At 38.2% G+C, this 16,892-nt stretch overlaps 1 protein-coding gene across 3 annotated transcripts in view; it reads left to right on the top strand.

The window, feature by feature from the left end:
* Positions 1–16,892, top strand: part of Pcdh15 (protocadherin related 15) — a 1,443,732-nt gene that overhangs the window by 1,383,262 nt on the left and 43,578 nt on the right. For all 3 annotated transcript variants that reach the window (XM_021204350.1, XM_021204353.1, XM_021204349.1), the window contains one exon: positions 9,801–9,889. In XM_021204350.1, the coding sequence (XP_021060009.1) occupies positions 9,801–9,889 (89 nt within the window). The remainder of the gene's footprint in view (positions 1–9,800; positions 9,890–16,892) is intronic.

The following is a 16,892-nucleotide window of genomic DNA, read 5'->3' on the forward strand; positions in this document are numbered from 1 at the left end:
TCTCCCTGGCAGTGCACTGGAGCAAAGATGGCTCACCTTCCAGCTCAGGCCTTGAGACTGCTCCTGGGTGAACCACAGTGTTCCTTTCTTTTGTTTCTTTCAGACTGAACTCAGTTCCACGGGTAGATCATCTCAAGGGCAATAGGGTTCTAACTTTAGCCAAAACATCTAATACCAAAGAGGATCCAGAGGTTGTTTGGATTTCTCACTGATAAAACTAGTAACAGTTATAAGTAGGATGATTGTTGAACATTTTGTCATATCAATAAAGGATCCAATAGAAACCTACCCTATCTATACCCTGGTACATTCTAGTACGTTACACAGCTTGTTTGGTTCTCATCTATAGTTAACTTTCACCTACCTGGAGGTATCAGGGATTGAACTGTATTTTCTCAGGTGCCAGAGAACCCAAGTCACCAATATTGTGTATGTTGATAGTACTCTCCTTCAAAACAGAAAGCTTTATTGTAGTAAAAACAGGCCAATATCAGCCAAGAAACCTTTACTATAAAATATTATTGGTGACATAGATTTTTGATCAAACACAGGCCTTACATAAAATAACATTTTTTTTCCTTTCTTATATTTAAGAAATGTACATTGTGGAGCTTAAGGGATAAACAGTAAAGTTAGTGTGCTGAGTATAAATTAGATGTTATAAACTAAACACAAGGAAATATAGATAACCTTTATGTATAATGTAATAGTGAAAGATGAGAACAATATGAAGCTCATGCTTTATGTTTAAAATTCAAAGTAATTCTATAGTCATTATAAACCATATGCTTAATGTATGTGTTTATATGTATTTATACTTGGACATTTATAAAATATTTATGTTTATGAAGAAATACATTCATTTAAAAGAAATCATAATATGTTTATGTATATGATATATATATATATATATATATATATATATATATATATATACACATACATACATACATATATATTTCTATTACAAGCAGACACCATCAGGAAAGTCATTGCAAAAATTATTTTCATAGTAATACATGCAAACGTTTTTGTTAAGAGACAGGCCACATAAAGTCCATATACAGAGGGTGTGAGGGTGATCGATGTCAAAACCAAGATGGTAGATGAGGACAGTGCTGAATAACTAAGACAGTCACTCAGTATACAGTGCATGAGAGGGAACTTGGATGATGGAGGGCTTAAAGGCAGAAGTCAGTGGTTTACATGAGGCATGGAAGCCACGTGAAAAACCTAGAACCGTGTGCTAAAGCAGTAGTAGACAGTCAAGATGATTAGTAAGAGTAGAGTGCAAGGCATGTCTTTATACCATTTGTTACTGTTAGTTTATCAAGGGAGGGTTCTTTAGTCCATATGGATTCTTTGCTGGTTTTGTTTAGTGTGTCCTCCATGCTGCTCACTGACACTGTGTTCTTCAGGCTACAATGTGGTCATTTCTCAGTCTTTGCTCTTTCCTCAGTATCCAACCTCCACTGCTCCCCTCCCACCCCCCCAACATGATCTCTCTCCACAGGTTGGCTCATATTTTCAGTTTTCCCAGCTTATTTTTGGCAATCTCTTCCATTTTCTATAAGGTTATTCTTCCGGTGTTCCACACCCATACTTCCTTGAGCTCCTTCACGACTCCTCACTTCATCCTGTTCCATCATTTGAAGCCATAGTTACCTGTGTCATTGCTTCTAAACTGCCATTTCAAACCTCCCACCCTTAATCACGATATTGAATGTACCCATACAATTTCAGCACTCTTGTTCCCAGCAAGACATTCAATCTGGCCTAATTGAATATTTTCCTTCTCATACATTGTCTTATGAGAAACCTACATGTTCCCCATGCTTGATTAACTGATATATGGTGCTTTAATCAATCCAAATAAATGACCCATGATACAAAAAGTAATTTCCCTTCCTTGCATATTCCTTAGTCACGATCTCTGTGGAAACAAAGCCAATGGATTTGTTTTATTGATTTACATACAGACCCATTGAGGCTGAAAAGTCCCATACTGTCATTCTGTGTGTTGGGAAGCCAGAGAAAGTGACAAAATCTTCTAGTATAAGAAAACCCAAGTGTGAGAAATTTGAAGGCAAACAATGCAGATCTGAAGTCTCAGAGTGTCACAGAGGCAAGTGTCAGTGTATAGAAACAAAAAACCTGGCATCTTTGTCCATAAAAACTTGTCTACTTGGGAAGGAAGAACTAGAGAAAGAAAAGGAGTTTTGTTCTTGTGTTGTATATCATCTGGGACTCCAAGCATTTACACAGCAAGCTCATGGTCAGGGGAAGTGGACTCCGTGGTACATGTACCACCCCAGTCTCACTTAGATAAATTCTCATGGTCATTCTACAGCCAGCAGAATAGTCCAGTCAATCCCCAGTCAACATCATTCTTTGTATTTTGTTCCATTGAAAGAACATAGAATTCTGACTCTCTCCTCCTACTTGGTCTCTGCTCATGCTGACAGTATCTCGAGAAAATGTATACAAAAGTATGTTTACCTACACCTTAAATGATCTCATTTGTCTAGCAGCCTTCAGGCCAACACCTTGGGTTTGGTTACTTATCACATCACTGTGACTTCTTGTTTACTTTGCTTGGTTTATTTTCTTTTCATCTGACTGCATTTATGCTTGACAAGGCTCAGGCCATGTGTTCTATTTATTGTCTGCACTCACTGACTTGGCAAGATGTTTGGTAGCATAACTTTAAAATATCATCTATGTAGTAAAAATGCTCAAATTTCACAGCTGATTCACAAATAGCAGGCACTATCTGTCTCTATCAATCATCTACTTCTATCCATCTATCTATCTATCTATCTATCTATCTATCTTTTGTCTTTCCACCAATCATCTGCCTAGCTGTCAAAAACAACTAACACCTTTAAATAGGAACATCTTAGAGACAAAAAATGTTTATTCAAGATGAATATTTAAAGTCATTTACAGAAGAATGAATGAAGTAAGTCTTTCATGTCAAGGGAAACAACTGGCAGTATTTGTTTCTGATGACAGTGTTGGAGCCTTCCAGTTTGAATCGCGACACTAAAAGGCTTGTGTTTCCCACTGTGAACTTGACAGCTTCTCATTATCCAGTGACTATTCTGATTAGATTAGTGGTCATAATTTTAAAAACATTTCTTTTTTTCATTTTGTATAATGAAATGTGTCAGTATTTGAAATTTTTGAACTAATATTATCCAAATGGCAAAGACAACATGTTGAAATTCATCATAATGTCAAATATGGGAGTATGCCTGTAATTCAACCTTTGGAGATGGACAAACATGAAAATACTAAATTCAAGGCCACCATCAGGTACATACAGAGTTCTAGCCCAATCTAGGCTATGTGAGATTGTTGTCTAAAACAGAAGTAACCAAATATTGATTTGAAGTACAAACAAAAGATTCTCTAAGAACTATAAGAAAAGAATGAATAGATTTTCATATTTGTAATCATTGCTTCATACTTCAAATGAAATCCAGTGTTGTAGAGATGAACATTTAAATTTTAAATTAAAATCACAGAAGAAAATGCACAATGATCTGTTGTTGTAGTAATTATTTAATCTCAGTTGGCAGTTTCTACCCTGCCTTTGGTCATTAAGTTTCCAGATAAAAAACACAAAACTTGTATATTTCTAATAATCCTTAATCAGCACTAGAGCTGGGCAGATATCTATCCTCTAAGCTATTAGTATCTACCTCCCAATCAATAACCCTGAGATATGACTTGCCATGTTCCAACTGGGCTGCTATTATTCCAACTGGCCTGCCCTCATGGCCAATTCCCATGAGTGTTTACCCCATAGATTCTTCTTCTCTCTCTATTCTTTCTCTTTTCCTCAGACCCCAAACCTAGGAACTAGAGCTCTACCTACCTCCCTTCTGCCCAGCCATCTAGACTTTTGGCATCTTTATTCAATACCTTGGTGTGACTCTAACTCAGGAAGTAAAAGATCTGTATGATAAGAACTTCAAGTCTCTGAAGAAAGAAATTGAAGAAGATCTCAAAAGATGGAAAGATCTCCCATGCTCATGGATTGGCAGGATTAATATAGTAAAAATGNCTATCCTGCCAAAAGCAATCTACAGATTCAATGCAATCCCCATCAAAATTCCAACTCAATTCTTCACTGAATTAGAAAGGGCAATTTGCAAATTCATCTGGAATAATAAAAAACCAATATTTTTAAAGTGAGAAGCAAGGTCACATAGCAAAACTTGGTGTACGTGAAGATATTCTTATCACTGGGACAACCAAATCTTTGGGGCCAGTATTAGCATTATAAAACATAGCAAAAGACCAAACCTCAACAGTGATCCTAAAAAGGGCTATGAAATGATTCCTTTCATTTTACTACAAGCAAAGTCCAGTTATGAAGCACAGTTATTGTCCACGAGGAGAGGACAAGTATGTAAACACTGTCTATTGGTCTCGTGTAAGTGCTGACATGCTCTGGGCCACAGTGAAGTCTGTGGGAAGTATGAGAGGAAACTGGATTCCAAAGACTCTATTGATAAAGTCAAATGTCTCCATGGGGCATTTCATATGATTACATGTTGGGATTGTGTCCAACATGTGTTGAACTGTTTTAAATACTTGACTAAAGGCCTAATTAAAACAATTTTGCTAGCATTTATCTTTCTAATGTGAAATTTAAATTTCTAATGTGAATTTAATATTATGTAGGGCCAGTTATTAGTGACATAGTGTATGTTCTATAGGATGGCAATGTTGACGTTTACAGGAATAAGTGAAGGAGGTGAAGAAATGGCTCGTAAGGAAGAACTAAATGACCTAGATGTAAAATATGTACATAGCAAAGCTGTCACTAGAACTTTGTGAGTCACATACTTCTTCTCTTTATTTTGACCACATTTATTCTTACTCTGTCACACAATGCATCCCAACAGGGTATACATGAATATCTCTAAAATATTTGAAATCAGCCTGGATAGAGAAAAAAGCAAGCAATTATATAAGGGTATTTTAAGTTATGGTAGAGTACATTGTAAATTTTTTTGAAATATCTACATAGTGCTTTCAATGTATAATTAAGACAAATATTATATTATTAAATGCCTACATGAGTCTGGGGACAATGGTTTAAAAGGCAAAACTCAAGATCCAGGATTTCTTAAAGACTAAAACCTAAGCTACAATTTGTTATTCTCCTTGTAGTAGTATCCTTTATATTTAAATCCCAGTGACAACGCATTCTTCTATACCTGCCCAATGTTCTGGGTTCCCGAATGAAACACACACACACACACACACACACACACACACACACACACACACACACACAGCTTTTATATTTTGATATACCTTAACAACTCAATGGCTGGGTCACTCTCTAGCCTCCATGTGGCTACTCCACCTCCCCTGATATTCCTGAGTTATTACTTACTAAATCCTCTATTTTAACTTTGTTGCCCTAGACCCAGTAGAACAGCCCTCTGGGCTGCTATCGCCCCAGCTCCTACATGGTAGCTATGCTCTCTGTCCCATACTTTCTCAGGTGTGGCATCTCTCCTCTCCTTTCCTCGGCCTGGTGGATCTCCTTCTTTTTCCTGCTGTGCTCCCAGAAGGAAAGAAACCATTAGGATGAACAGCTAGCTACCAGAAGATATGTCCAATTACCAAGTGCGAATTTCATTCTTTTTCTTACATAGAGCAGAGACATCAATTCAACTCAACAACCAAATCTTACCTGTCAGCATCACACGCTTTTGCTCACTCCATCAAATCTGGATGGAGCCTTTGTTGACCTAACAAGCATTGTTTCCTGCTCTGTGGGATTGGCAAGAAGTAGCACAAACAATAAACCTCATCTGAAGAGGCCAAGAAAGGCAGATAAACAGCAGTCATTAGTCCATACCATTCCCCACCTCCTTTGAACGTTTATAACATAGTTTCTTGGACTTGGGTTGAGTTAGCACTCCCTTGATTAAATCCGACTTTAACCTAAGGTAAGGCACCAGTTGGATTGCCCTATGTTCTTGCTGTTGCTTTCTTCTACCCATTCATTCAATGATTCCTTTCCTCTACTCATTCATTCATTGAGTCTTTTCCTTTACTCATTCACTTATTGATTCCCTTGCTCTACACATTCATTAATTGATTCCTCTACTTGCTTATTCATTGCTTCCTTTCCTTTACTCATCTATTCATTGATCCTTTTGGTCCTTGTTCAGTCTAAGACTTGAGAAATGTGCACAAGTTTTAGTCTTTTCAGTATGTAGTATGCCTGATTTTTGGATCTGTGTTAATAAAATTCTGGTGTGAAATTCATACTTATACAAAGTCAATAATTGGTAGAGGGTGTTGAGACAGGGTCTCATTCTGAATCCCAAGTTTGTCTCACCTCTCATGTGGGATTTCAAGCATGGGATACCACCACGTCTGACCAAAGGGGTTCCTTTAAAAGTGTCTGCTGAAGGCCCTATTTATGTAGGTATGGGTAAGGTACATATGGGACCACGAATGTACTAAATAATGAGACCCTCCAGGAGATGCTCTACAGCCCACAATGTTACCTCAGCATCCTTTCTGAAAGTATAAGTAGGAATTGTTTCATCACCAACTCCCTGGGATAGCTCTTGACCTGAAGTCGATGCCAGCAGCAAGGGAGAGGACCAGGCATCAGCCTGCAGAGACTGGGATCTGATTACTGTACTTCCTGTTGTGGCCGCCTTCCTTCAGACTGCTGGTATTGACTGGGACCCTGCCTGATCTTTCCTAGTTCAATGTTAAAAAAAATAAAGGGAAGAAAAAAGAGAGGGAAAGCAAAAGAAGGAAGGGGTCAAAGATAGAAGGAAGGAAAGAGGGAGGGAGAAGAAAGAGGAGAGGAAGGGAATGTGGAGGAAGAGAGGAGAGGGGAAGAGGGTGGAGGTACAAATTTTAGAGCCACACTCCTAGAAATTTTTGCCCATGTAATTTTACTACTAAAACCTCAAAAACAAAGAACATTTCTGGGCATGTAGGGGCAGCTGCCTATAAGAAATGAAAAGCACAGAGTTCAAAGTTCCCACTGCTTGACCGTTGATGTATAAAATGGATTCTTAATACAGACTTTGAGATGATATGTAAGCCTCACACCATATTAGGCTCATACAAAATTTGAACAGTCTCCTATTGAGCTGTGAATATTTTCTGTAATATCTCAGACTTATCTCCTTGGAAACAGAAATGATGCATCAGGTCTAAACAGGTTTTCCTACTTGGCAATGCTCAGGGGAAGCCAGGAGATGCTAGCCCTCTCGCAGGAGCATCTGCCCTCAGATTGCAGATTGTAGCTTCCCATCAGTTATTATTTTGTCTACTTTTGTTTTTTAAATTCCCTGTCTGATTCCTAGAGTTTTCATAAACCCATCTATTAAGAACTGCATTTAGATAACTTGGAACCAATATGAAAATTATAAGGCAACATGAATGCACTTCCTACTCTAAATTATGTTGTGATGTTTGGAACTAACTAAAATCAATCTGGAGTATCCAATTTTATGGTTCTAGTGAGCATACACTAATACTACTGTAATAGTACATGGGTATGTGAAAGATTGTTTAAGATTTGACTTCAGTGGATGCTTACAGTCAGCTATTGGATGGAACACAGGGCCCCCAATGGAGGAGCTAGAGAAAGTACCCAAGGAGCTGAAGGGGGCTGCAACCCTGTAGGTGGAACAACAATATGAACTAACCAGTACCCCCTGAGCTCGTGTCTCTAGCTGCATATGTAGCAGAAGATGGCCTAATCGGCCATCATTGGGAAGAGAGGCCCCTTGGTCTTGCAAACTTTATATGACCCAGCACAGGGGAATGTCAGGGCCAAGTAGTGGGAGTGGGGAGGTAGGGGAGCAGGAGTGGGGGGAGGGTATAGGAAACTTTCGGGATAGCATTTGAAATGTAAATAAAATATCTAATTAAAAAAAAGATTTGACTTCAGATTCTTGTACAAATATTTGGCAACAGTACAGCATATGAGCATATGTAGCAACACAGCCCTCACATAAAGTAATTGATTATTAAACTATAGCTATGGTGGGCTAGAGAAATGGCTCAGCTGTTAAGAGCACTAGCTGCTCTTCCAAAGGACCCAGGTTCAAGTCTACATGGTACTCATAACTGTCTGTAGCTCCTCTTCCAGGGCATCTGACACCCTCATACAGGCATATATGGAGAGAAAACGCCATTGTACATGAAAATAATTTTTATTTTAGAAAAAGAGTCTCAAAAGAAAAACCCTCTAACTATGACACGTCCTTTGATTTCTGTCTTAGTTAGGGTTACTACTGCCATGATGAAACACCATGACCAAAAGCAAATTGAGGAGTAAAGGGTTTATTTGGTTTGTATATTGTAAATCACTCTCTACTGAGGGAAGCCAACTCAGGAACTCAAGTACTGTAGGAATCTGGAGGCAGAGGCCATGAAGGGGTGCTGCTTACTGGCTGGCTCCTTATGGTGTTTAGCCTGTTCTCTGATAGCACCCTGAGCCACCATCCCTGGGAGAGCAGCATCCACAATGGGCCAGGCCCTCCCACATCCATTACTAATGCCCTACAGGCTTGCCTACAGACTAATTTTATGGAGGCAGTTCCTCAATTAAGTTCCCTCTTCTGAGGTGACTCTAGCTTGTGTCAAGCTGACATAAAACTCGCCATCAAAATCACACAACAAATACTCCAGTGTTTTATGGCTTTCTCATTGAGATGGGAGTCATATTAATAACTACTTGTGACATTGAAAGTTGAAAGCTGTAGGGTTCTTAAGAAAAATTAAGAAGACCGCAGTCAGCATAGAACCACTACTTTTACTTTATATAATCACAGAAGGATCTCGTCGAATAATAAATAAGTACAGCATAGACATCAACTCTTGCAAAACATGGCTCATCTTAGTTTCACTGTAGATTCATATGCAGTCATCTCCATGGATTAGAGTCGACAGAATAGACATGAGGACTGTATGTGAGAAGCCTGCGGAATCAGTTACTCTAATCCATTTTACCTCCAGAGTATCCGTTACAATGAATAAATTTAGACTTAAAAAATCTAAATGGTATTTTTATTCTGCTGGGTGTTTCTTACAAATGAAATCATGTATAACCAAAGTTCCACTCCTATGTCATTATCTTAGTCACTGTTCCATTGCTGTAAAGAGATACCATGACCAAGGCAACTATTAAAAGAGAAAGCATTTATTTGGGGGCTTGCTTAAAGTTTCAGAGGGTTAGTTCATTATCATCTTGGGGGAAGAGCATGGTGGTAGGCAGGCAGACACTGGAGCAGTAGCTGAGAGCTACATTCTGATCCATTGACAGAGAAAGGAAAACTCTGGGCCTAGCATGGGCTTTTGAAATCTCAAAGCCCACCACCAGGGACACACTTCCTCCAACAATGCTACACCTTCTAATCCTTCTAATCCTTCAAACAGTTCCACTCCCTGATGACTAAGCCTTCAAATATGAGCTTATAGAAGCCATTCTTATTCAAACCACCACAGTTATCATAGATTTTATAAAGCAAGCTCAAAGCCAAAATAATGAAATCCACTTAGCATCTAACTTATAGGTCCACAGCAAGTCCTCTACTGATTTCAAGTAGTAGTTTATTCCTGATACCAATAGGAAATCATGTAATTTTTCAAAAAAGAAAAAAAAAAGCATCCAGCAGTGAGTTAAAAATAAGAAACTATAAAATTCTAGAGATAATAGAAAACAGACAATATTAATATTTAAAATGGAAATTTCCATGATTAGGAATTAAATACATTCTATTTTTACTTTTCAGGTCTCCGTGGTCAATCAACTGGATATGCAGGTCATTGTCTCCAATGTGCCCCCTACGTTAGTGGAAAAGAAGATAGAAGACCTTACAGAGTAAAGGATTTTGTTTGTTAATAGATTTATCTCCGTATAGCTATAATCTTATTTTGAGTCGTTTAAATTATAATATTCAAATTAGGTTTTGAAAATACTTTCTTCATGCCAATTTTGCTTATTCTATTCCCAAGCTGTAAAGTTTCACTGGAAGTAGGTAAAGGTTCTACAAGTACCTTCAGGTAGCAACAGACATTAGACTGAGGCTAGCCCAGGGTTCAAAATGCTTCGATGCATGGACAAGACTTCAGAGTGCAGCATAAGCAAGTATCAGACACAAGATTTCGTGTTCCATGATGTCAGAGAAAGATTTACCTTCAATGGTTGGATCTGATCCCACACTGAGAGGGTCATAAGTAATGAATGTCAATCATTTAAGGCTAATGAAGACCTTATACCTGTCTTAAACAACTCAAGTTTAGAAGGAATAGCTTACAGGTCAGGCATACCTGAGTTCCATTCTGCTTGTGCTGTGAGCAATGTCCTAGTATCACAAAATGTTAAAGTTTGTTTGTCAGAAGCTGTAGCTCTATAGAATGTTAAAAGTGTCATTACAAGGCCACCACTTGAGTGGGATGTTTTAGATATGTATGCCTTGCATTTAAAGTTTTAATCTCACTTCTGAAGATAGGCAGGGAGATTCATGGGATCTCTTAGTCCATCTTCCCAGATGGGAACATGGAACCAATCTCCTTTTTGCTTTCAAATTTAAATAAGCAAATACTAGTAAATTTTAAAACCTGGTATTAGCTTATCAATTTTATGTTCTCTGCTTCCTTAACATTAGTTTGGTAATGACTTCATCTGTCATGTTTAACTTAAGTATAATTGTCATTGTTGATTGGTTTTTATGCTTGTGATAAACTACTTGTGAGTTTCTGTGGACTTCAGGCTGATCTTGAACTTGTAATGGTCCCTACTTCAGCTTCCTATGTGCTAGGGTGTTCTGTGTGCTGTACTTGCTACTACTTATTAACCCTCTGTTTTTAATATTCTGGTTTTGTCAAGGATTATCAAGCCACAGTTGCCCCTTTAGCCTGTTACCACTCTCAACTTCTTGCATTCATATCTGTGCCTTCTGTTGGATTCAGGCAGATCAAGGCTAACTTGCAGTAAACATTAAAAATAAATAAATAACCCTAGGTCTAAATGTATAGGAAAAAATTTTCAGATGACTAGATAGTTTCTTTCTCAACAATTAAACACTGAGTGACATACAGTAGAGCCTGTCTAGCACATGCCGTGTTCCCTTGCATAACTTGTGGAGATTATTTTGGGTTTTTTCCTTTTAACATTTGATGGCACACAAATGCCCCATGGGGCAGGGACTATCACTAGCCACAGGTGGAATAGAGAATTTTATTTACCTCTGCACTTCATAAACAGATAAACCCCATTGTAATATTGGCTGATGGCACCTGAGAAACAGGGGAGGTCCCTGCTTCTTATCTTCTTTTGTTCCATGTATAGACACATGGTCGCTCATAACACCAACTGAAAGAAAAAAAAAAAAAACAAATCAAAACAAAAACAGTGATACCCTGTCTCCCCACTAGCTATTTCGTCTGTTTCACTTTGTTCTACGTCTTCTCTGATGCTCCTGTAATTTGTCCACTTCTCCTCCAATTATAATCTAATGAATCGATTAATGTGATTCGATGCTGGTTTCATTCCAGTTTTATAGGAGGCATTTGATGCATTTTATTGACTGGATATTTAACCCATACAATCACGGTGTTCTTCCCTTTGTATTGAAACAAAGAGTATTAAACTGAAACTCAAAGTAATGAGACAGATGTATAACTCCTTAAGTGTTTATCAGATTTAATGACATAAATGGAAAGCCTTGAGACCCTGAGATACGGTATGATTGCTAAGGAAACCTTGATACTAAGGTATTTTACTTGTAATGGTCTTTCCCAGACTCTATTTTAACATTTGTTGATCAGGGCTAATAAGGATTACATGGCTGATGTTGAGAGAACTAAATTAGGTAAGGTGATAAAAATCAAGAGCACCCAGAGTGATTATTGTTCTGTGGAAATTGGGCTGGTAGATGAAGTCAGTGTGTTCTGACAGAGAGGGCCCAGGCTTTTGTACAGTGTTTTAAGAGAGCAAAGCTTTGTAACAGACAGCAGTTTATTAATTCATGTGTATATGTTTGAATACTGTTAGAGCTTCATGGCCTCTGGTAGCATATGTAATTCTTGAAGTTGTTCTTTCTCATTTTCAAAAGTGGAATGAAGACATCTTGTTGACCCTTAGTGAATTACATATTCTTAGTATGTGTGCCTGCTTTCCTTTTATCTCCATTCTGTTAAAAATAACACACACACACGCATACATACACAGACACACATACACAAACACACACATTCACACACACATACACACACATACACACTTATGCATACATACACACATGCATACACAGATACACACACATATACACATACACAGACACACATACACAAACACACACATTCACACACACATACACACACATACACACTTATGCATACATACACACATGCATACACAGATACACACACATATACACATACACAGACACACATACGCATAAATATACACATACAATTTTACCAATATCAGTATTTTTATGTCTCCCTTTTCATTTCTGATTTTGTGCCCTCTAGTTAGTCTGGCTAAGGGTTTATCTATCTTGTTGATTATCTCAAAAAACCAGCTCCTGGTTTGGTTGATTCTTTGTATAGTTCTTTTTCTTTCTACTTGGTTGATTTCAGCCCTGAGTTTGATTATTTCCTGCCAGCTACTCCTCTCGAATGAATTTGCTTCCTTTTGTTCTAGAGCTTTTAGGTGTGCGGTCAATCTGCTAGTGTATGCTCTCTCTGGTTTCTTTTTGAGTTTTTCTCTTGCAACTGCTTTCATTGTCCCATAAGTTTGGGTATGTTGTGGCTTCATTTTCATTAAACTCTAAAAAGTCTCTAATTTCTTTATTTCTTCCTTGACCATCTTATCATTGAGTAGGGTGTTGTTCAGCTTCCACATGATTGTTGGCTTTCTATTATGTTGTTATTGAAGATCAGCCTTAGTCTGTGGTGATCTGATAGGATGCATGAGATAATTGCAATATTTTTGTATCTGTTGAGGCCTGTTTTGTGACCAGTTATATGGTCGATTATGGAGAAGGTGCCATGAGGTGCTGAGATGAAGGTATATTTTTTTGGTTTAGGATAAACTGTTTTGTAGATATCTGTTGAATCCATTTATTTCATAACTTCTGTTAGTTTCAATGTGTCTCTGTTTATTATCTGTTTCCAGGATCTGTCCATTGATGAGAGTGGGATGTTGAAATCTCCCACTATAATTTTGTGAGTTGCAATATGTGCTTTGAGCATTACTAAAGTTTCTTTAATGAATGTGGATGTCCTTGCATTTGGAGCATAGATATTCAGAATTAAGAGTTAATCTTGGAAGATTTTACCTTTGATGAGTATGAAGTGCCCCTCCTTGTCTTTTTTGATAACTTTGGGTTGGAAATCAATTTTATTCGATATTAGAATGGCTATTCCAGCTTGTTTCTTCTGACCATTTGCTTGGGAAATTGTTTTCCAGCCTTTTACTCTAAGTTAGTATCTGCCTTCGTCCCTAAGATGGGTTTCCTGTATGCAGCAAAATGTTGGTTCCTGTTTATGTAGCCAGTCTGTTAGTCTATGTCTTTTTATTGGAGAATTGAGTCCATTGATATTAAGAGATATTAAGGAAAAGTAATTGTAAAAGTAAAAGTAACTTTGTTGTTAGAGTTGACATTCTGTTCTTGCAGCTACCTTCTTTTAGGTTTGTTGAAGAATTACTTTCTTGCTTTTTCTAGGGCATAATTTCCCTCCTTGTGTTGGAGTTTTCCCTTTATTATCCTTTNAAGGNCTGAATTCATGGAAAGATATTGTATGAATTTGGTTTTGTCATGGAATAATTTGGTTTCTCCATCTATGGAAATTGAGAGTTTTGCTGGGTATAATAGCCTGGGCTGTCATTTGTGTTCTCTTAGGGTCTGTATGACATCTGTCCAGTATCTTCTGGCATTCATAGCCTCTAGTGAGAAGTCTGGTGTAATTCAAATAGGTCTGCCTTTATATGTTACTTGACCTTTTTCCTTTACTGCTTTTAATATTCTATCTGTATTTGGTGCATTGGTTGTTCTGATTATTATGTGTTGGGAGGAATTTCTTTTCTAGTCCAGTCTATTTGGAGTTCTGTAGGCTTCTTGTAGGTTCATGGGCATCTCTTTCTTTAGGTTAGGGAAGTTTTCTTCTGTAATTTTGTTGAAGATATTTACTGGCCCTTTAAGTTGAAAATCTTCATTCTCCCCTATACCTATTATCCTTAGATTTGGTCTTCTCATTGTGTCCTAGATTTCCTGGATGTTTTGAGTTAGGATCTTTTTGCATTTTTATTTTCTTTGACTGTTGTGTCCATGTTCTCTATGGAATCTTCTGCATCTGAGATTCTCTCTTCCATCTCTTGTTGCTGATGCTCACATCTATGGTTCCTGATTTCTTTCCTAGGATTTCTATCTCCAGAGTTGTCTCCCTTTGTGTTTTCTTTATAGTTTCTACTTCCATTTTTAGATCTTGGATGGTTTTGTTCAATTCCATCACCTGTTTGGTTGTGTTTTCCTGTAATTCTTTAAGGGATTTTTGTGCTTCCTCTTTAAGGGCTTCTACCTGTATGGCAGTGTTCTCCTGTATTTCTTTAAGTGAGTTATTAATGCCCTTCTTAAAATCCTCTACCAGCATCACGAGATATGATTTTAGATCCGAGTCTTGCTTTTTGGGTGTTTTGGGGTATCCAGGACTTGGTGTGGTAGGAGTACTTGGTTCTGATGATGCTGAGTAGTCTTTTTTTCTGTGAGTAAGATTCTTACATTTGCCTCTGGCCATCTGGTAATCTCTGGTGTTAGATGTTCTAGCTGTCTCTGGCTGGAGCTTGTACCTCCTATGATTCTGTTAGCCTCTGTCAGCACTCCTGGGAGTCCAACTCTCTCCTGAGTCCCAGTGGTCAGAGCCCTCCCTGGAAGCCAACTCTCCTCTGGCAGAGAAGTTGCGCAGAGATCTGGGTCTCAGCTCTGCCTCCTAGCTGAGGAAGAAGGCCCAAAGGGACCCTGTCCAAGAAGTTCTATTGCTTCTGCAGCCCGTGGTGTGCTCTCTTGCATAGACTGATCTCTGAGAGACCCGGGATACAAAATGATCAGTATTTTTAAGTACATTGTTGTTGAACATATGCCATAACTTTTTCAACTCATAGAAGAGATTCCATATCCATTAACTAACAGCGGTCCTGTACCTTTATCCTCAGGTCCTGGTGCCCACACACTGCTCCTAACAGTGTGAAATTGACCTCTTAACTCACGCTATAGACGGGAAACATATATGTCACCTTTTGTGACTGACTTGCTTCCTTTGGCCTAACACCCTCCAGATTAATCTATTTTGACATGTGACCATATCTACTGTGATTCAACTATTTTAGTGTGTTAGGTTTAAGTAATTTTTCTCTGGTCACATGAACCCTTCCTAATTTTCTGGCTTCTACCTTCCCTTACTCCACACATATATTAAAAGTTTTAAGTTACAATCCACATATAGTAGAGAACATGTGGCCTTTGTCTGTCAGGGCCTGAATTACATTACCTAGTATCTACTATTTTTAGTTTTATACATTTTCCTGTAAATAATTCCACTGTAGTTTTGGCTAAGTAAAATTCCATTGAGTATGTATAGTACGTTTTTCATTGTCCATCCAGTAGTTGGTGGATATCTAGGCTAATTCCGTTCCCTTGGCATCGTGTATAGAATAGCTGTACTCATGGATAGGGGTATATCTCTGTAGGAAAGGCCAGGAGTAGAATGCCTGGATTGTGTGGAAGTTCTGTTTTCAGCTCTTGGAGAAGCCCCCACAGTCATGCCCACAGTGGTCTCCCCAAAACGCACCCACCAACAGTGAATCCAGATTCTTCTTTATCCATACCCAGGCCAACATTTGTGCTCATCTTTTCTTGAGGATAGTCACTGTAACCATGGCAGAGAAGCATCTCAGAGTATTGGTAGCATGAGTTTCTCTGGCAGTTAACAATGCTGAACACTTCTAAAACATTAATGGGCCATTTGTATTTCCCCTTTCAAATATTCTGTTTGGTTCCTCAGCCTATTTTTGTTTAGGTTGTTTGTTTTCTTAGTGATTAGGTTTTGGCTTGGTTTTTTGGTTTTTCGAGACAATCCTCTATAACATGTATAACTGGCAAAGCTTCTGTGCTGGTCTACAGGCTGCCTGCTTTCTTTATGAGTTATTTACTACACGGATGATTTAGTTTTGTGTTGTCTTATTTGTCATTAAGGCCTTATTGTATGAGCTACTGGACAATGTGTTTCCCCTGCTTTTTTCTCTAGCACTTTTGGGACTGTGTTATGTTGCAGTCTTTGATCCGTTTGGAGTTTATCTTGGTACAAGATGAGAATCAAGGGATGTGGATTCATCCTTTTATCTGTAGGTATCCCGTGTTCGCAGCACTGTTTGTCCAGTCTCCAGTGAGGACTCTTTGCATCTTTGTAAAGAAAAATAATAATAATCGAATGTATCTGCAAGGGTCTCCATCTGAGTCTTTTATTTTATTCCACCATTTCCATGCCTGGTTTTGTGTCACTACCATGTGTGGTTTTGTTTTTGTTTTTTTTTGGGGGGGGGAGTTTTGGGGTTTTTGTTTTGTTTTGTTTTTTATCACAGTGGCTCTTCAGTGTAACTCAAAAGGAGGGATGGAAATACCTCTGGCATTATGCTTTCTGCTCAGGGGTTCTTTGGCCGTCTAAATGTTGTATATCCAAAGGAATTTTAAGAGTTTTCTGTTTATGTCTATGGAAATGATTTGGGTGGTAAGGATTATATTGAATCTATAGAATGTTTCGTATGGTGCCTGTTTCCCCAGTATTTTTTTTTCTCTTCCAATCTAAGCACATAAAAGATCTTC

The sequence above is a fragment of the Mus pahari genome, chromosome 9, assembly GCF_900095145.1.
Source record: "Mus pahari chromosome 9, PAHARI_EIJ_v1.1, whole genome shotgun sequence".
NCBI classification, from domain to species: domain Eukaryota; kingdom Metazoa; phylum Chordata; class Mammalia; order Rodentia; family Muridae; genus Mus; species Mus pahari.